Below are 21,130 nucleotides of genomic sequence, written 5' to 3' on the forward strand. Positions count from 1 at the left end.
TATTTGAGATTTTAAATTTAGTATCAAGTAAATTTATCCAAACAAATCAATGAATTTGTTATTTTTAATTTGAAATTTTTAGCTTCATATTCATGTATCCTAATACTTATATTACAGTTTGAATTAAGTTCTTGTATTATTTTAATAAGTTCTGGTAGAAATTAAAAAAAAATAAGAAATCAAAGGATTTGAAAAATAATGGTGAAAAATAGAAATGAGGATGTTGAAGACTATAAAAGTGTAATTTTGATACTTTATTCGTTTCTTGCTGGGATTTCATGGACCATGCAAGATGTTCATGCAAGCATTTAATGCAACATGTTTGTCCAGATTGATTGATGTGACATTTCACAAGATGTTCATGTAAACATCTTGCAAACATTTAATGCAACACGTTTCTCGATGGATTTATGTGACATTCACAATATGTTCGTGTACATATCATGCCTCTATAAATGTTATCATTCATTGTTTGAATAAAATTTATATAATTTTTCAAATTTTGTATTATCCTTTTTTTTCAAAGAAATACCAACATTTAATTTTTTGAAAAATTAGTCTTTTTTATACTTTAAAAATATATGATAGCACTCTGCAGTAAGTAGAGTTGTTGATATATATAATAGGTTCACGTCAAAAAATTTATGCTAAAAACGAAATAAATATGACTTAGTGTTATATTTAATAATGTTTTAATTTTCCATATAATTAATTTATTTATTTATTAAAAATAATAATATTGTTCATTATTTCTCATAAACACACACACACGTATAATATATATGTATATATACATATATACACACACATATATATATAAGTAATAGTTTATATTTAAGGATAATAGTTTATCATTTCAATTAAAGTCAATTTTAATTGAAAATTTTAAATCTAAAATAACACACAGTAATTACGAATTATATGAGTATTTACAATTTTTCAAATTCATTTAATTAAATAAATAAATATTATAAATAAAAATAAAATAATTATTTGAAAAGGAAAAAATTATCTTAAAATATATTTTTTCATGAGTCGGACAGAAGATCGTCTCACAATTTGATTAATGGTCTAATAAGAATTCCTGCGAATTATTTTTAGTATTTCTTATTTTAATTAAAAAAAATTGTATAATACCTTTGTATGTTTTTATCGATATTTAAAAAATAATTTGATGATATATTAGGCATTTAGAGTAAAGAAAAAAAATGAAATGTATTTAAAAAAATTGATTGTAAATAAGAATATCTTAAATGTTTACATTGATCATTTCATTTAATTTCAGTTACGATTTTGAATTTATATTATTTTTATATAATCAACTCTTCAAAATCTCAAAAATATTAAATAAATATACGTTTTTCAACTTTTTATTCAAAAATGTTATCTTGAAATTTTTTATATATTGATTACCATTATTATTATATAATTATAATTTTAATAAAATATTTTAAAATATATTGAATGTTTATATATCGATATTATAATTTTTTAATTATAATTTTAGTATAAATATTTTTTAAAAATTGTTTAAAAAATAATTAAAATTTAATGAATTTTTCAATTTTTTTTATTAGTAAAAATTTAACTCGTCAATATATCGAATATAATGTTAAATAATTAATTTGATAGTAGGATTATTATTATTTATTAGAATATGATCTCAAATAATATAAAAAGATTTATATAATAATAAAATATATTTATTATATCAATAATTTTAATTAATTTTTTAAACGTCTTTTTTAAAATAGTGTTGTTGAGATACTTTTCTAAAAACTCAGCAGCATTGTGTACCCATCTTTACTTCCAATTTAATCGAACTCTAAATGCAACAATGTTATAACTTTTTCCTGAAAAAAACAAATCGAAACTTATTTAATATTTAGCTGAAACTATGGACTCGTCCCAGAAGACAAGGTATCAGAACAGAAGATGGGTTATGGAACTTGTTAAAACGTTCCGTCTAATCAAGCCCCAAAAATTTCAATTTCTATTATATTTTTCCAAACTGAACTTGCTGAACGTTTTCTTCACAAAAGTGTAGAGCAGATTTGGTGGGGTGCGCCAGGCCCATGCAATAGTGCAACGCAAGGGCGACGCTTGAAGGCCCAGGCAGCAAGCTACCTTGATTGACCTTCCCCCTAAAAATATTAATTTAATATCGTGTGTGCCATTGGCCCACGTATCAGATATTAAACTGATAAGAACAGATACTACACTTGATCTTAGCCAAAAGGCCGAGAAAGGTATGCTTTATTCTGCGTGGGAACAGCCTTTTTATACAACTTGCGCAAGCCTCACTTTTCTCAATAATCGATGTGGGAAACAGAAGTGGGAGCTTTGCTGTCTTCACAGACTATGAGGAGCTACGGACGAGGAATCAAAGAACAACATGGTATTTAGTAGACTGTACTATTTTTTATTTAAAAAAATATTCTTTCACTAATTTTTATAATTTAATGGTAAAGATCATTTCCATTATATATAATAAAATCCACAAAACTATGATAATAATTTTAATAATATCATATGAATCCAATATTTTTTCATCATTGATTTGTCAAAGTCTTACCCATATTAAATTTGGTTTATTTTTGTATAAGTGAAAACATAGATCGGCGAAAATCATAAACCGAAACTCGAAAAAGAAAGCACGCCGGAAATATATTTTCGTATCGTAAAAACTATACTTATTGCAACAGAAATTAATGTATCCCTTTATAAAGGTAATCTATAATTTATACGATTGCATTATTCATCAATTAAGCAAAGCTTGATTTCACCAGCACAATATGTCTTTGCCAGAAGCGAATGAGTTTGCATTTGATAGAACAGTGAATTGCGAAATTCGGTGCTACCCGTCAAATTTATTCGAGATCGATTCAAAATTCGGAATTTTTTTATAATTTTTGCTCAAATAAAGATTTGAGTTCGAGTTCGGCTCAAAATTATTCGAACATGTTCGCGAGTTAAATATTGAAACATTTTTCTAAAATTGTGTAGGGGCTTCATATTTGGATTTTTTGGATTTTTTATTTGTTTCTATACATCGAAACATAACTTTGTGCCACGAGTATTAAATTTGAAAATATTGTAAAAAAGGAAGGTTACCCTTTCAACATGGAGTAGGTTATTGCCTTCAACATGAGGTTATTGGATCTTCTAGTACTGCATCTTAAATTGAGGTATTTGAAATGATTTAAAATTAAATTAATTTTTTTGGATTAATTTATATTATGCAGATTTCAAATATACCATTTATAACTATATAAATTTATTTGAAATTCATCCAATATAGATATCGTTTCGAATCCAAACATTAAATTCATTATCAGATTAAATCCATTGTTTTACATTAAATTTAAAATCATGTTGAGATGAATAGATAGGAGTTTCAATAATATGAGTAAAAACTTGTGTGAGACGGTCTCACTAGTCGTATTTTATGAGACATATATAGGGATGACAACTTTCCCCACGGGTTTGGGGCCCCGCGGGGAAACCCGAAACGGGGATGAGGATCCCTGATTTTTTCGGGTTTGGGTTCTGGTTCGGGGATTTAAAAAAATCCCTGATGTAATTCGGGGCGGGTATGAGATTACTATCCCCATCCCCGAAATCTCCGAAATCCCTGAACCCGTCCCGAAAATAATATCAATAATAAAATAATAGTATTATTAATATTATTAATATAATAATATTATTATTTTTTAAAATATTAATAATCTTATTATTATTAATATTGATATTGATATCAATATTAATATTATCTCTAATAATAAAAGATAATAATAAGTTTTGGTTTGAGAAAATCTCCGAATTCGTTATCGTCTTGCCATATTAATATTTTTGAAACGGGGATGGGGGCAAGGATGGGAAGTTGATCCCCGAAGTTTTGGGTTTGATGATTCCCCGAACCCGAAAAAGCAGGGATTGGGGCGGGTATGGGGGTGTGGATGGAATTCGGGGATGAAGATGGGGATAGTAAACCCGCCCCCGCCCAGGCCCATTGTCATCCCTAGACATATATCTTATTTGAGTCATCAATGAAAAAATATTACTTGTTATGATAAGAATATTACTTTTTATTGTGAATATCGGTAAGATTGACCTGTCCCACAGATAAAGATTCATGAGACCGTTTCACAAGAGACCTACTCCAATAATATATATTAAAGCAAATATAGCTAAAAATTAAATACATTTATTTAAACTCCAAGTAACAAATGATTAGTTCTGAACGAAAAGAGCGATTTCTATGATATTTATATTATTATATTATTTATATTAGTAAATAAGAGGTCCTATAATAACTCACTCTAATTTCTAAAATAAATCATTTTTTTCCTCAAAATACTCATCCCACACTACTAGCTTTATTTCCACGATAAAAACATAATAAAATAAAATTCAAAATTAAATAGGAAACAATTACACGAAGCCCGAAGAAATTTTACAAGAGTAGAAGAAAATTTCGAGACCGAGCATCCTTGTTTCTCACCACTTCTTCAAATGAAACCCTAGAGAATATGCTAATGTTCATTTGAAAACAACTCCGACCGAGCCGGATCCCAAACGTTTCTATTTATAGCATATAATGCGTATTACTTCATTGATATAGTGATCCACGTACAACATAAGCAGCTTAATTTTATAGATTTGCAAGATTACAAGTACTAGCACAAATGCGCCATTTTACTCGGCATTCACGGAGATCTTCATCTCAGCTAGGCAGTGCCCTGGAATACTGCAAATGAAATAATTTTGTCCCTTTGCGAGTTTGATCTGATCTTTCCCCGACCGATAAAATTTGGACCCAGAAGGAGTCGTGCACTCGTTGTATCCAGCCCCGTTCACTTTCACAAGATTGTGGAAGCTTGGATTGTAGTTGAACACTGCAAAATCTACGACATGTTACGATATCTCCAAGATCTGGTTTGTCATATCATGGTTGTGGAAAAGGTCGTAGAGACTGCTGTTTTAATTCTATAGATATGTATATGGTGGATTTTTTTATAAATTAAAATTAAGAATAATTAGAAATTTTGGAAAAATATATTAAAAAAATTGGAAATATTTGCGATAAAAATTCTAAAGCCATTCCGCAACGCAAGGGCCGTCCGCAAAAAAGTCACTTCAAGCATATAAAATGGATCGCTTTACGTGCATTTATTTACTCTTCGTAAATTTTATGCTAACCTAGTACATCGCCGGCCACGAAGCGCTTGCCTTGGGGCCAGCCAGACACGAAGAAGCTCCAGCCGCCGTCATCTCCCACGGTGTATGTGGCAGCTTCAGCCACTCCGCCGTGGAAAACCACCACCATAATCACCATTGCCGCCGCCCCAAGGGTTACTGCACTGCCTCTTCCCACAGCCATGTTCGTTTCCTTTTTCTTATATATCTTTCTTTTTCTTCCCCTAACGACATCGGCAAATGGAATAAAATTTATATAAAGGAGAGTCATCAAGTCGGGACTCAATTAAATTATTAGGTCCCACCTATGTTACATATTCCATGGACTGCGTCATACCAAGTATACTACGTAAACATCACTCAATAAAATTTAGATTTAATTCTAAGTGACAGTGAAAACACGTTCTATTTGTGTTACAATGACGTAAATTTATCCGATTTGAAGTTAATTCCAAATGATAGCGAAAACACGCTAATTCACTTGTGGTGCGTAGCAGTGGCAGAGCCGCCCGGACTAAAATTTTAAACTCTATAATTTTTTTAATATATTAAATTGATCTATCCGGAATAATATTATTTTATTCCAAAATTATATAAAATTTACATATAATTTTTTTTTAAAAAAAAATTGGACCACCCGGACTAAAACCCGGGTACAGGAGCCATTGGCTCCGCCCCTGGTGCGTAGTGACGAACTTTTTTCGATGAAGTCTTGATTGAATCCAAGTGACCACGAAAACACGCTCGACTCTAAGCATGTAATAAAAAAATCAATAGAACTAGATATTGCTAGTGAAACACTCACTTAATAATTTTAAAAAATACATTATATGAACCTGACAAAGTTCTTATAACCCGCAATGACGAGATTGAAGTGAAGAAGCTTCGAGGCGTTGCAGTAATGAGGGGAACATAACAGTTGAGGCATTTAAGATTTTGTAATAAATTTTGAGCCAACAATTCCGACTATCACTATGTAGGACACTAACGATTTCTTTCATGGGCTAACGACTTTTCGGGAGATGCTTTTGGATTCGTGGGGGATAAATGGGTAGTTGGTGTAGGAGGCATTTTAAATCGACCATTAAATGTTATTGGTAACGGTGGGTCGTCATATTTCAAATTCAATCCACTTATTTTATATGACGGGATTTGTCGGCCCTTATTTTGGTGATTCGGGATATTACAAACTCAATTCACCTATTTTGTGGTCACATGTGTGACAGTCTTAACACGTTTCAACAAGTCTAATAAAAATTTACATCAAGTTGAACAAAATTAAAATTTTTATTTTTAAAAATTTTATATATCAAATCCGCTAAACTAGATTCTCTACACTGACTAGCAATGGATATGACTAGAAGATGACATGTATGCCTGTTAATTGGAAAACAGAAAAAAAGAATGTAGAAACATCTTTGGATGAAACTTCAGGCAGTTTAACTAAGGTTTGGTTCGATTATAGTTAAGAAAATCATTTCAAATCATATGTTATCAGTTTTAAAACGACCAAACCAAATCAAACCAATATAATTTTGCTTTGGTCTTATTTGACTGATCAAATATAATTTCGAGTTGATAGCTAATCTATCACGTCCCGAGCTCGGGCCCGCGACTGGACAATGGACCTCTATAGCAACTACTTCGCATTCGTCCTAACTTTACGAAAATGATTAACTCAATTTGCTATAGAAGTCAATTGTAGCCTATTATAAACTCATTTTAAATTTTTGTTTTTTAAGACGTGGGACAAGTGTATCAGTGATCTTTATTTGAAAAAAAGTATCAACTGATACTAGATTGAAGTTGAATAAATATTTTTTTTATAAACCATAATAATTATAAGTAAAATATTATAAATTAAAGTAGTTATTCCATGTTATAGATTTATGGAACCTATATAAAAAAAGCTAAAATTTTAGGACTATGATTACCTTTATTTGGGCTTGAATATGCAAAAAATAAATTATATATGTAATTCGAAATCAAATAAAATATTTTTATATTAACTAAAAATATTTTGCATATATATATATATATATATATATATATATTTATAGAAGAGTATATAAAGTGAAAACATAACGGTAAACCACAAAGATGTGTATTTTTTAAAATCAACTAGTTAGTAAACATTAAATAATAATGAACTTTTACTTATTGGAAATTTTTTTTATTAAAAATAAAGCATGGCTTGAAAATGAAATAAGAATAATATTTCTATATTTTAGAAGACAAAAATTTGTGTGAAGCGCTTTTACGGGTCGTATTTTGTGAGATAGATTTTTTATTTGAGTTATCCATAAAAAAATATTATTTTTTATATAAAAATTATTATTTTTTATCTTCATCTATTTATCTATGTTCATTTTAAGAATATTTAATATTAGTGATTTGGTTTGGTTTCGGCTGAGACATGGCCTTCTCCTTGGCTCGTAAATCCGTGTCCGCTCTTCGCGCTGGTCACCTCGTAAGTCGCTGTTTGAATTCGTCATTGTTGATTTGATTTCTCTTGTTACAGCACAATTTCGAACTAGGATCCATGAATTTTGTTTATTGGTTTTGTTTTCGATTTTATATCAACGTTGATAAGAAGGTGTTGTTTTGCTTCTTGATTCGAGTCATTCCTAGGGTTGAGTTTGGATCCGATTTGATTTCGTTCATTCCGATGCCATTTATATTGTTTTAAGGAATAAAATCAGTACGAGTTTGCTGGTTGGTAAACATTTTTTACTTGATTTTTGTGGTTATATGTAATTCCGATTTCTGATCCTCGTACACAGCTTGTTTTACTGGTTTGATTGATAGTTTAGCTCATTTATTCGGTTTTACTGTTTCTAGGATTAATTGAATACGGTAGTTTGGGTTTAGTATGAATTTATTTTGCTTGCATCTCAATTGATGGAATATTTTTAGCTATTTGATGGAGGGGGCGAATCTTTAATTCCTCCATTGCAAGTGTTACGGACCTTGCACATCGTGAATACATCACTAAGAGGGATGTTCTGCTAACGATTTTATTTTTTGTATTTTATTGATATATTTGGGGTTGGGGAATGTAGGCTTTGGCAGGGCAAACCTTGAAAGGAACCAGCTGCGCTGGAGCAATTTATCAGCGCTCATTTGCCACAAAGCAGTCATTCTCTACCGATAAAGGTTTTTATTACATTAGAAAATTTTGAATCATTTTCTGTGTTGAATTAACATTTGCTTTTGGCGTATAAGACACTTGAACAAATGGTTGTGTATTGAGATATGAATGGCAAATATTAAATAGTGCTATTGAACCAGGTGAAAGTGCTTTTGTCGTGGTCCTTTGTGTATTTACATATGGAATTAGGATTACGATTTTGTAATCCGATCTCTCCTACATGAAAAGGAAAGTAATTCTTGGTGAATATCATCATTCTTGTTGCCATTTTCATTTTGCTTTAGACCATTATAGAACAAATGGAAATCTGGTGCTGCGGTAGATTTCGGCTGTGCATATTCTCTGGTATTGTCATCTCGAATACAGACTACCCATAAACAATTGATTCAGCATGCAGTTTCTTCGTCGAGTTCATGCTACCAAATACTCGTGATATTTTGCTTAATAACCTAAAAAGAAAAATGACACTGTCAAATGTTGATTTTTAATTGGTTTTGGGCTCTTTAACCTACAGATGACGAAGAAAGAGAGAAGCTTGCAAAGGAGATATCAAAAGACTGGAGTTCTGGTTAACAGATTTTTACATCTTTTACCTGAATTTGTTTTTTTTGGTAATCATTTCCGTACAACCTTACATTTTGGCTCCTTGTTACCTACTTGTAGTTTTTGAGAGGAGTATAAATACTTTATTCCTCACTGAGATGGTTCGAGGTCTGTCGCTGACACTCAAATACTTCTTTGATCAGAAAGTAACAGTAAGTGTTTAATTTTTCATCTTCTTTCTATCACGGGAAGGTTTCAGATTCTTTGCTTTAAAGATTTTGACTAAAGTGGATTGCAGGGGAGTTCAATTCCACAGCATATTATTATGTTTATTAACAGGGCCTCTGATAAGCAAGGCCTCGACTCTTGGTATTTCTAGTCGATTGATAAATGCCTGAGATTACTTTTCTTGTGCAGATTAATTATCCTTTTGAGAAGGGTCCTTTGAGTCCTCGTTTTCGTGGAGAACATGCCCTGCGACGTTATCCAACTGGAGAGGAACGCTGCATTGCCTGTAAACTATGTGAAGCTGTTAGTAGTAGATTCCATTGCTCCTTTTGCTCAAGAGTATTTCATGGCGGTATTATAGGGTCAGTTTATAATTAGTCTAAAAATACACTTTTCTAGTAGAAATTTTGTCGAGTGCTTTTCTTTTAAATAGAAGGACAAGCTGTTTGTTTTTAGATATATAATAGTGAACAAAGTGCTATCTTATTATTTGTTTAAAGAGATGCTAAATTCTGACCTCTAAAAATCACATTTTGTTTTACTTCTGCCTTGTTTATGCGCTTTTATACAATAGAGTCTCAATCAAAACATTACTTTTGCATAAAATACTCGTCGAACTCATATTTGGTTATTCATAAAACTTTAGGGTGATGACGTATATTTCCACGTAGGGATTCTGGACTTCAACATGGCGTCTATTAGTTTGTTGCTTGATTGTCATTCGTATTTCTAAATTATCTACCTTACTGGAAATGTACTCCAGTTCTAAATCATTACATATATCGGGGCCTTCTGGTGCAGCTGTATTTATGTAGCCTTGTTGCTGATTATATTTTTATTTCATGAAAGATTCACTTTTGTACAGATTTGCCCTGCTCAAACAATTACCATTGAAGCTGAGGAAAGAGAAGATGGGAGCAGACGGACAACCAGGTATGCTTGAATCTTGTATTTGTGTGCACAGACTACTTCTTATGGGTCACACTCATACAAATCTTGATCTGCAGGATATTGACATGACAAAATGCATTTACTGTGGTTTTTGCCAAGAAGCATGCCCTGTCGATGCAATTGTTGAAGGGCCCAACTTTGAATTCGCTACTGAAACACACGAGGTCTGATCTTGTAACTTTAATTTTGGTTGAATGACATGTCCGAATACAACACTAATTCATCATCATACTTCTTGAATGTGATAATAGGAACTTCTATATGACAAGGAAAAGCTCCTAGAAAACGGTGACCGCTGGGAGACTGAGATTGCTGAGAATCTCCGTTCGGAAAGCCTTTACCGCTGATTGCTGGTTCGTTCCCATCATCTCCAAAACATGGACGTGCAGGAGATATTGAAGTTTTTGAAAAACTATATCAAATAAAGGAAAAAAGTTTTAGTGAGTGTCAATGTCATTCTTATTAACTTTTTAAAACTTGCCTCACCATCAGATAATGAGATTCTACATTCGATGTTTAATCCTCTTTCTCGATGCTTTGGTGAGTAATTCCTAGAGCAGACTTGGTTCCTTATTTTGAATCTCCTTTTTCCGAGTGTTATTTTATTCCACTTCTTCCATGCCTCTTAACGTCTAATGTGAATGTGCTTGTACACTTTCAGTTCTGATGTAATTTTGCAGACTTCCTTTGGTTTACCTGTGCTCTTTTCCATCTTGATGATCTTGCGAGCCCATCATATTTTTGGCATCGTCCATTGGTTTTCTACATTGTGATTATGTGGGAATTGGGATTGATATATTTTGTGAAAGACTAATTTCTAACTCGACCCGACTCATGAAAATTATTATTTTTTGTGTTAAAATTATTATTTTTTATTGTAATTATAGATCGAATTAAACTATAAAAGATCATGAAACCGTCTTATATAAGATATATTCTTTAACAAAATCTCTCTCTATTAAATCTCGATCTACAATTCATATGCTATTCTTCAATAAATCGGTTACTTTACCTTCTTACCGCATTACTGGTCCTTTGGTGAATTAATTGGTATCCCTTGATATCTATGCTGTGCTGTAATATAGAATAATTATCTGCAATTTGGTTATTTTGTCTTAACCGAAATTCTTAAAGCAACATTACTCTATCGAATAGCCTTACGAGAACGCTATTTTTTTTTTAAAAAGAAATATTTAAAAGAAAAGAACTAGTGATTAACAATGCTCACGATAAACTCGTCGGTCGTCTCTATTCTCCAAGATTCAACGGGGGAGACCAATCACAACTTTTTTCCACCATTGATGGTATAGGTACTTTTAGGTTAAAAAACGATGATGTCTGAAAATCATTTATAGTATGCCCAAAAGTACCATTTAAGTACAAACATTGTCATTTCAAATAAATTTATTTTTCACCTTAAATTTAACACGTGGCTGTATTCTATTTAAACTGATAAATAAGTTATCTTTAATCAAAACTGAACTTATAGTATTAAAAATAGATTGGAAATATTTAAGTTCTCAACTTTCACCTTATTATTCAATTCAATTTCTTAATGTTGTCGGTTGAACAGCAAGCATGCATATCTCCATTATGTGTATTGTGAGGGCTATTATCCTAACCATAGTTATTAATATTTTTTCGACGTAAATAAGACATACCCAAAAATATCAAACAAATAATAACCAAAATATACGCTCGATTATCACATCATAACATAGATCCATCAAATAGAGCCGCACTAGCTTGAAGATGATATAATACAACACAACTACAACGTAATATCAGACGCTCTCTTAAAACATATTTTTGCCTCCACAGGTAAATGTGGCAATCACAGTAAAGATGAAATGCCACTGATGTTTTCACAACATACAAATATTTCCGATACTTGGATAAACCTGAAAATGAAGAAATCGATGATGGGTACATTGTAAGCACGTCATACTTCTCCCTGTATATACATACCACTTTGGAAGGTCTTATAGTAATTATGTTCTGCTGTAAAATTTACTTCCATTATCTCATGCTGAATTTAACATGATATGTCTTAACTTGTTGAAGCTTCAGCTGATTCAAGTTCCAACGCAGTTGTATTTGACTGCAAAGATTTTGTCAAGCGGTGGCAGTGTCCTTGGGTGTCCTCTGCCATCGATGACATAGCCCCGGTGTATTAGAGGGGAATTATTATTCATCATCAGAGTATTTCTTGGAATATAACACGTCATTGTGGTGGTTGCTTCGTTACACTAGTGGGCGATTGTACTCGATTTATTTGGACGTTTCTTCTTCGCAATAAAAATGATGGAGCAGTGGTCATTCCAAGATTTTTCACTATGATTGAGGCACGTGTTGAGCCACTTGATTGACGTTAGCAGCGTGAGTTGTTGAATTGGAGTCAGGGCGATACTTTGGTGTTGATTTATACCATGGGGGATAACCATCAATTTTGAAGCATGTGTCGATGGTATGACCATGGATCTGACAGTGAGTACAGTAAGGCCTTTCTTTTTCCTATACTTCAACTTGTTCAGATCATCAATGTGAAGATTATTCTGTTTGGGAGTGTGATTTTTGACAGCAAGAGCCATATTACTGTGTATGTCAAGTGGGGCAACACTGGAAGTAACGATTATGGGTTAACGTTCTTCTTGAAGGATCAAAGAGAAAAATTTATTAATAGGGGGTAAAGGATCCAATAAGAGGATCTGGCCCTTTATTTGAGTACAAGTGTCATTAAGACCAAATAGAAACGTCATGACATATTCAGAATTATTGGAATCATGGAGTTGTTTAGTACCCCCACAAGTAGGGGTGTGCAATCGGTCTATTCGGTTACCGACCGAACCGAATAGACCTATAACCGATTTAACCGATTTTATTTTTGAATAACCGAACTGATCGAAAAATTCATAGAAATCGAATTAACCGAACCGATTTTCAGATCAGTTATTTCGGTCGATATTTTTTTAAAAAATGCAAATTTTAACAAAAAAAAAAAACAATGGAGAACTTATAAATAACAAGAAACATTGAACAAAAAATATCAATAACAAATAAAAATATTGAAAATAAAATTATTGAATGAATGAGCTTCCTTCTGATGTATGAAAAGTTGGGTTTCCTTCTAATGCATTTTTAATGCCCATGTACAATTTTAATTAATATATATACTAATTCGGTTAATTCGGTTTAACCGAATTTTTCAAATTAAAACCGAAACCGAACCGAATTAACCGATTGTTTAAAATTTCAAAACCGAACTTCCGAATTAACCGAACCGAATTTCCGAATTAATTCGGTTCGGTCGGTTAATTCGGTTTAACCGAAATTTTGCACACCCCTACCCACAGGAGCATACACCACAGGTGCAAGCCAGACGAAAGTTACTTAATTCATCCCATAATATTTTCAGCTTTGTAAAGAAAATACTCACCGAATTCTGACCTTGAGAAAGATTAGTCAATTCAAGGTGCAATCGAAAGAGACGGAAGCCATTGCTTTGTTGAAATCTTTCCTTAAGATCGATCCAAATATCATGTGCAGAATCAGAAAACATGATGTTGGCCGAGATTTCCTTGGTGACTGAATTGAGGATCCAAGAAATGACCACATTATTGTTTCTAATCCAGGCATTCAGAAGAGGAATATTCGATTCATTAGGCTTAGAGATCGAACCATCAATAAATCCTTAATTTTTTTTTAACAGAAAATGCGATCACCTGTTAAATGTTGAGAAACTTACATAATACCCGGATTGTCGTTGTGATGAAGAAAGTATGGACTGAGCGGGTCATCAATGGCGGATCTGGTAGATGACGAAATCAAAGGATCGATTGATTGAGAATCCATGGATACTGGAGAAGATAAATCTCCACTTGCAAAGCAGAGATGACTGACAACCGAATTTGATCATAAACACTTCCGATCTGCGGCGGTCACCGATTGGAGATGGAAGTTAGTGGAAAAGAGATTCAACTGACACCGTATTAGAAGTAAGGAGGTATATTCATTCTATACTTTCAAAGATTTTTAATGATTTTCTTTAAATGATTGACTTTTGTGGAGTTGATAGATTTTTATTGACTTTTATGGAATCTCATAGAATTGTAAAATAAATTTCATAGACTCTTATAGACTTTTTTTCAAGATTTTTGTAGACTTTTGTAAACTTTTTCATAGAATTATATAAATTTTGTAGTTTATAATTGTGATTTATTTTTTATTAATTTTTTTAAAATAATTATTGGACATAGATAACCTCTTCAATTTTAAATTTTTATTTTTATTTATGAATGTAAATGAATTTTACTTACTTAAAAGTTAAATCAATTTAATTTGTGAAAAACGACAAATGAACTATCCAATTTATTGAAATCAAAATTTCAATTCTTTATGTCAATTCAACATATTAATGAATAATATTTTTATAAGTTCATAATAAAATTTTATTAAAAGAACACTCAAAATAATGAGTAGTTTTTTTATAAAAAAGATCTAATCATTACTGACAATTTGATCAACATCGTTCTACATTCCATTGGCTATGATATCCCTCCATGCATTAGCATTTGCTCGTTGTTGTTTTTGAGTATTAAATAACTGATCAAAGTCGTCACCTTCATAAACTTGTGCTGATGAAGACAATTGAGCTTCATTATCTATTTCAATTTGAAATTCATCAAATTGACACTTATTTCAAAGAAAATTGTGTAATATAGCACATGCCAATACAAACCTTGTTAGGGGTGGGAAAAGATACTGAATTTTCGGTATACCGAGATTATCATAATAAAAAAAATTGAATTTACCGAATTTTAAGTATATCGAAGATTTCGATACGGTACGGTAACAATACCGAATTTTTCGGTACGGTAATGATATCCAATTTGAAAATTTTGGTATATACCGAAATACCGAAAAAATATACAAAAATTGTAAAATATATAATATTTTAAAACAATAAATTATAAATTTTTTTAAAATGTAAGGTTTTTTTGGTTCGGTATACCGAAAATTTTGGTATAGTATCGGTATGAATTTGCTTATACAATAATTTAATATATAGATTAACTAAAATTAAAGAAAATAATTAAAAATAAAATGTTATATAATAATTAATAAAAAAATTAAATTTTAATTATGTTTTTAAAAAGTACAAATAAAAGGAAAAATAAATAGATGAGAAAAGAATGAAAGTTTGTATTGAATTTGAGAGATTTCTCAATTAAATGTACATCCAAATCTTTAGGTTGAATCAAAGACTTTTGTTGACATTTTATTGTTGTACCTTAGACTATAATTCTTGTACTTAATAGAATTTCATAGAGTCATCAAAAGTCTATTGACATTTTGAATACATATAGACTTTTGTAGAGTTTTTAAAAGTCAAGTTTGAATACCACATGACTTTTTAAAATTCTACAAAAGTTTACATTGAATACCACTAAACTTTTATGTAGTATATAAAAGTCTAGTTTGAATACCTCTAGACTTTTAAACTCCATAAAAGTCATTAAAAGTCTATAACCAATACACCCCAGAGAGAAATTGGAAATCTGATATTCATATTACCTAACTCCCGAGAAAGAGGGAAAAATATTTTTATACACAGAGCGTGATTACTAAGTACACCTATTTGTCGGCAGGAACATTTAGGCAGAAGCATTTATTGCATGTCAGACGAATTGGTTGAATTAAAAAAAAAACGTGGGATGCATTCCTTCATCAGTTGATGCATCCCATTCTCAAGCTTCTTCTTGAGTTTTCTTATTTCTTCTATTAGTTCTATAATATTTGTGAGGTGTTTGTTCTCCTGTATTAAGAGAGTGTGTGTTCTCTTTGGAAACACAGTGAGTGAGTTGTACACCACAAAATATTATAGTGGAATTCTTTTCATCTTGCCCGTGATTTTTACCCTAATAATTTTTAGGGGTTTTCCACGTAAATCTCGGTGTCCAATTTATTCTTTATTTTCGGGTTTTATTATCTCAAATTCCGCACGTGGGACCAACAAGTGGTATCAGAGCCTTGGTTTATAATTTCTTAAAATTCTGAGTATGCTCTGTGGTTGCAGCCTAGACTGATCTTCCACATCAGAAAATATTTTTTGAGATTTTTTTATTTAAGGCGGGATTATTTTGTCCAGTCTACTAAAATTGTTGTAGGCATAATGGCGGGAAGGTACGAGATAGCAAAGTTCAACGGAAGCAATTTTATGCTGTGAAAAATAAAGATACAAGCAGTTTTAAGAAAGGAGAATTGCTTGGCGGCTATTGGAGATGGACCGGTGGAGATTGTGGATGATGGAAAGTGGAACGAGATGAATGATAATGTTGTTGCCAATTTACACTTGGCTATAGCTGACGAAGTTTTGTCAAGTATCTCTGAGATAAAAACAGCCAAAGTTATCTGGGATACTCTGACAAAGATGTACGAGGTCAAGACGCTGCACAACATGATTTTCCTAAAGAGAAGGCTTTATACTCTTCGGATGGCGGAATCTTCATCGATGACCGACCATATCAACACACTAAATACTCTATTTGCCCAACTCACTTCCATGGGGCATAAAATAGGGGAAAATGAACGTGCGAAGCTTCTACTTCAAAGTCTACCAGATTCATATGATCAACTTATCATCAACATTACCAACAATATTCTTATGGGATTTCTAAGATTCGACGATGTCTTAACTGCGGTTCTCGGAGAAGAAAGCCGGCGCAAGAATAAGGAAGATAGGTTGGTAACCTCGAAGCAAGCAAAGACTTTACCGATGATAAGAGGAAGATTCATGGACCGTGACTCCAGTGGGAGCCAAATGCGAGGTAGATCAAAGTCGAGAAGTAAGAAGAAAAATATTTACTGCTTTAAATATGGCGGTAAAAGGCACTTCAAGAGAGAGTGTACGAGTATCGATAAAAGTTCTCAAGGAAATGTGGCCAGTACTTCAGGCAGTGGTGAAATATTATTCAGCGAAGCAGCAACTGTTGCAGAAGGCAGACACAAATTTTGTGACACATGGATTATGGATTCAGGAGCGACGTGGCATATGACGTCTCGGAGAGAATGGTTTGATCATTATGAACCAGTCTCAGGAGGATCTGTATTCATGGGAAATGATCATGCCTTGGAAATCGCTGGGGTCGGTACTATCAAAATTAAAATGTTTGATGGCACCATTCGCACCATACAGGAGGTACGACATGTGAAAGAACTGACGAAGAATCTTTTGTCCTTGGGGCAATTGGATGACATCGGGTGCAAAACTCGTATCGAGAACGGGATCATGAAAATTGTGAAAGGCGCGCTTGTGGTTATGAAGGCGGAAAAAGTTGCTGCAAATCTGTATGTACTTTTGGGAGAAACACACAAAGAGGCAGAACTAGCTGTTGCATCAATTGGTTCAGGAGAAGAATTAACAGTGTTATGGCATAGAAAGCTCGGGCATATGTCAGAACAAGGGTTGAAAATTCTCTCAGAACGGAAGCTGCTGCCGGGACTTACAAAAGTGTCACTACCCTTTTGTGAGGACTGTGTTACCAGTAAACAATACAGATTAAAGTTTGGCACTTCTACTGCCAGGAGCAAAAGCATATTGGAGCTGATTCATTCGGATGTTTGGCAAGCACCGGTTGTATCCCTAGGAGGAGCGAGATACTTTGTCTCGTTCATTGACGATTTCTCTATGAGATGTTGGGTGTATCCAATCAAGAAGAAATTATATGTTTTCCAGATCTTCAAAGATTTCAAAGCGCGGGTTGAACTTGATTCAGAAAAGAAAATCAAGTGTCTAAGGACTGACAATGGAGGAGAATATACAAGTGACGAATTTGATGCATATTGCCAACATGAGGGCATCAAAAGACAATTCACGACGGTTTACACACCTCAACATAATGGAGTGACGGAGCGGATGAACAGAACCTTGTTGGACAGAACAAGAGCTATGTTGAGGACTGCAGGTCTAGAAAAGTCATTTTGGGCGGAAGCAGTCAAAACCGCTTGTTATATTATCAATCGTTATTCTTCAGTGGCGATTGATCTGAAGACTCCGATGGAGATGTGGACCGGGAAGCCGACAGATTATTCTCATTTGCATACATTTGGAAGTCCGGTGTATGTTCTGTACAATGAGCAAGAAAGATCGAAGTTGGATTCGAAATCCAGAAAATGTATCTTCTTGGGTTATGCTGATGGAGTAAAGGGGTTTCGCTTGTGGGATCCTACTGTTCACAAGCTTGTCATCAGCAGGGATGTTATTTTCGAGGAAGATAAAGTAAAGGGAGACAAAGGCACACCGAATTCAGAAACTACTATTTTTCAGGTGGAAAATAAGACGGACGAAAGTCAAGTTTCTTGTGAAGCAGTACCAGAGCACGAAGAACAAGAACATGTTGAGTCTGAGGTTTCCAATGTGAGGCAGTCAACTCGAGACAGATGACCACCAGGTTGGCTTTCAGATTATGTCACTGAAAGCAATATTGCTTATTGTCTATTATCAGAGGATGGTGAGCCATCGAGTTTCCACGAGGCTACTCAAAGCTCGGATGTATCCTTGTGGATGATAGCAATGCAAGAAGAGTTGGAGGCATTAGACAGAAATAAAACTTGGGATCTTGTTACACTACCACGAGGGAGGAAAGCCATTGAAAACAGATGGGTCTATAAGATCAAGCGTGATGGCAATAACCAAGTGGAACGGTATCGTGCTAGATTGGTGGTAAAAGGGTATGCTCAGAAAGAAGGCATTGACTTCAATGAGATATTTTCTCCTGTGGTTCGACTTACAACAGTCAGAGTGGTGTTGGCATTGTGTACGGTGTTTGACCTACATCTAGAACAGCTAGATGTGAAAATAACATTTCTTCATGGAGATCTTGAAGAAGAAATCTATATGCTCCAGCCAGAAGGTTTTGCGAAAAAAGGCAAAGAGAACTTGGTTTGCAGGTTGAAGAAATCTCTGTACGGTCTCAAACAGGCGCCGAGGTGTTGGTACAAGAGATTTGATTCCTATATCATGAGCCTTGGATACAACAGACTGAGTGCAGACCTTTGTACGTATTTCAAGAGGTCTGGTGATGATTATATCATTTTGCTGTTGTATGTGGACGACATGTTGGTAGCAGGCCCCAACAAAGATCAGGTCCAAGGATTGAAGGCACAGTTGGCTAGGGAATTTGATATGAAGGACTTGGGACCAGCAAACAAGATTCTAGGGATGCGAGATAGAAGTAACAGAAAGATTTGGCTTTCACAAAGAAATTATTTGAAGAAAGTCTTGCAACGCTTCAACATGCAAGATAGTAAGCCAATATCGACCCCTCTTCCCGTTAACTTCAAGTTATCCTCCGAGATGTGTCCTAGCAGTGAAGCAGAGAGGATGGAGATGTCTCAAGTACCGTATGCATCAGCAGTGGGAAGTTTGATGTTCGCTATGATCTGTACAAGACCGGACATTGCTCAAGCAGTGGGAGCAGTTAGTCGGTATATGGCGAATCCTGAACGAGAGCATTGGAGCACTGTTAAGAGGATCCTTCGATACATTAAGGGTACCTCGAATGCTGCATTATGTTATGGAGGATCGGATTTTACACTCAGGGGCTATGTCGATTCAGATTATGCAGGTGATCCTGATAAGAGGAAATCTACTACTGGTTATGTGTTTACACTTGCAGGAGGAGCAGTAAGCCGGGTTTCAAAACTGCAGACAGTTGTGGCGTTATCTAAAATAGAAGCAGAATACATGGCAGCTACTCAAGCTTGCAAGGAGACAATATGGATTAAAAGGTTATTGGAGGAGATCGGACACAAACAAGATAATGTTTCTTTGTTTTGTGATAGTCATAGTGCCTTGCACATCGCAAGGAATCCAACCTTTCATTCCAGGACTAAACACATTGGAGTCCAATTTCACTTTGTGAGGGAAGTAGTAGAAGAAAGAAGCGTGGATATGCAGAAGATCCATACGAAGGATAACATAGCTGATTTTCTGACCAAGCCAGTGAACACTAATAAGTTTGAGTGGTGTAGATCCTCAAGTGGTCTAGCGGAAACGTAAGCAATAGGAAATGGCAAGATTGAAAGGATGTGTGGAGATGTGTTTGATTCTCAATCAAATCTCCAAGTGGGAGAAATGTCGGCAGGAACATTTAGGCAGAAGTGTTTATTGCATGTCAGACGAATTGGTTGAATTTAAAAAAAAAAACTTGAGATGCAAAGTTGGAAAAGTTTGAAACGAAAGTTTTGTTCAGACGAGGAATTGCATCTATAAATAGATGCATTCTTTCATCAGTTGGTGCATCCCATTCTCAAGCTTCTTCTTGAGTTTTCTTATTTCTCCTATTAGTTCTATAATATTTGTGAGGTGTTTGTTCTCCTGTATTAAGAGAGAGTGTGTTCTCTTTGGAAACACAGTGAGTGAGTTGTACACCACAAAATATTATAGTGGAATTCTTTTCATCTTGCTCGTGGTTTTTACCCTAATAATTTTTAGGGGTTTTCCACATAAATCTCGGTGTCCAATTTATTCTTTATTTTCGGGTTTTATTATCTCAAATTCCGTACGTGGGACCAACACTATTTACTGGGTGGAATATATTAACTTAAAACAGTAAGTGCCATATCTGAATGTATGTTGTATGACACTTAGTGTTTTTGCTAGAATTGCCCAACTCCATATCAAAATGCCGTACATATGCAGGGATATGGAAGACTCGTGGCTAGGAACTTGGAAATATTTTCTTCTGGGAGAGTGGCCTGATCTCAGTTTTCTTGAATCATTGCAAAAAAATCTCTCTGAAGAAGATGAGCATCTTTTGCAACATATTATCAGCAAAAATTGCTATGTCAGTCTGAGGCATCATCTAAAAGAGAGAACAATCTTGAAAATATATTACAATTAGCCTTCAAAACAACGGTAGGAACATCCCAGAATTTTGACCTGATTGAATACTTGAGATATTCATTTTGGTTTTGGATTTTGAGCTGCAGGTATGCCGTGTGTCCGTTAATTGATAATTATTTGTTGCATGGTAGCTTTTATATGTAATGTCATTA

The 21,130-nt window shown here is 33.6% G+C and overlaps 2 protein-coding genes and 1 non-coding gene across 4 annotated transcripts; 1 reads left to right on the forward strand and 2 right to left on the reverse strand.

Moving 5' to 3' along the window:
* Nucleotides 1-2,057: 2,057 nt before the first annotated feature.
* Nucleotides 2,058-2,253, reverse strand: LOC142554864 (U2 spliceosomal RNA). The gene has a single exon (XR_012822230.1). It is a non-coding gene; the product is annotated as a U2 spliceosomal RNA (small nuclear RNA).
* A 2,445-nt stretch (nucleotides 2,254-4,698) lies between these two features.
* On the reverse strand, nucleotides 4,699-5,383 carry LOC142554725 (basic blue protein-like). The gene is made up of 2 exons (XM_075665394.1): nucleotides 5,203-5,383; nucleotides 4,699-4,898 (listed from the first exon to the last, which is right to left on the reverse strand). Exons 1-2 carry the CDS (start codon nucleotides 5,381-5,383, stop codon nucleotides 4,699-4,701), a joined length of 381 nt encoding a protein of 126 aa, XP_075521509.1.
* A 2,198-nt stretch (nucleotides 5,384-7,581) lies between these two features.
* LOC142553999 (NADH dehydrogenase [ubiquinone] iron-sulfur protein 8, mitochondrial-like) lies at nucleotides 7,582-10,783 on the forward strand. 2 transcript variants are annotated; one of them, XR_012822067.1, is made up of 8 exons: nucleotides 7,582-7,669; nucleotides 8,262-8,355; nucleotides 8,865-8,918; nucleotides 9,014-9,105; nucleotides 9,311-9,483; nucleotides 9,987-10,058; nucleotides 10,129-10,236; nucleotides 10,324-10,783. XR_012822067.1 is itself a non-coding variant. In XM_075664596.1 (8 exons), exons 1-8 carry the CDS (start codon nucleotides 7,616-7,618, stop codon nucleotides 10,417-10,419), a joined length of 684 nt encoding a protein of 227 aa, XP_075520711.1. In that variant the 5' UTR covers nucleotides 7,582-7,615; the 3' UTR covers nucleotides 10,420-10,783. The 2 variants fall into 2 exon arrangements, 1 of the variants encoding a protein (XP_075520711.1); XM_075664596.1 differs by having other exon boundaries at nucleotides 9,311-9,424.
* The last annotated feature ends 10,347 nt before the right edge of the window (nucleotides 10,784-21,130 follow it).

The sequence above is a fragment of the Primulina tabacum genome, chromosome 8 (assembly GCF_025594145.1).
Source record: "Primulina tabacum isolate GXHZ01 chromosome 8, ASM2559414v2, whole genome shotgun sequence".
Lineage (NCBI taxonomy): Eukaryota > Viridiplantae > Streptophyta > Magnoliopsida > Lamiales > Gesneriaceae > Primulina > Primulina tabacum.

Coding starts and splice junctions, on each gene's coding strand:
- LOC142554725 (XM_075665394.1), bottom strand. CDS start 5,383: ATGGCTGTGGGAAGAGGCAGTGCAGTAACCCTTGGGGCGGCGGCAATG. Junction 4,899..5,202: donor CGTGGCCGGCGATGTACTAG/GTTAGCATAAAA, acceptor TAGATTTTGCAG/TGTTCAACTACAATCCAAGC.
- LOC142553999 (XM_075664596.1), top strand. CDS start 7,616: ATGGCCTTCTCCTTGGCTCGTAAATCCGTGTCCGCTCTTCGCGCTGGT. Junction 9,425..9,986: donor CCTGTAAACTATGTGAAGCT/GTTAGTAGTAGA, acceptor ACTTTTGTACAG/ATTTGCCCTGCTCAAACAAT. Junction 10,059..10,128: donor GCAGACGGACAACCAGGTAT/GCTTGAATCTTG, acceptor CTTGATCTGCAG/GATATTGACATGACAAAATG.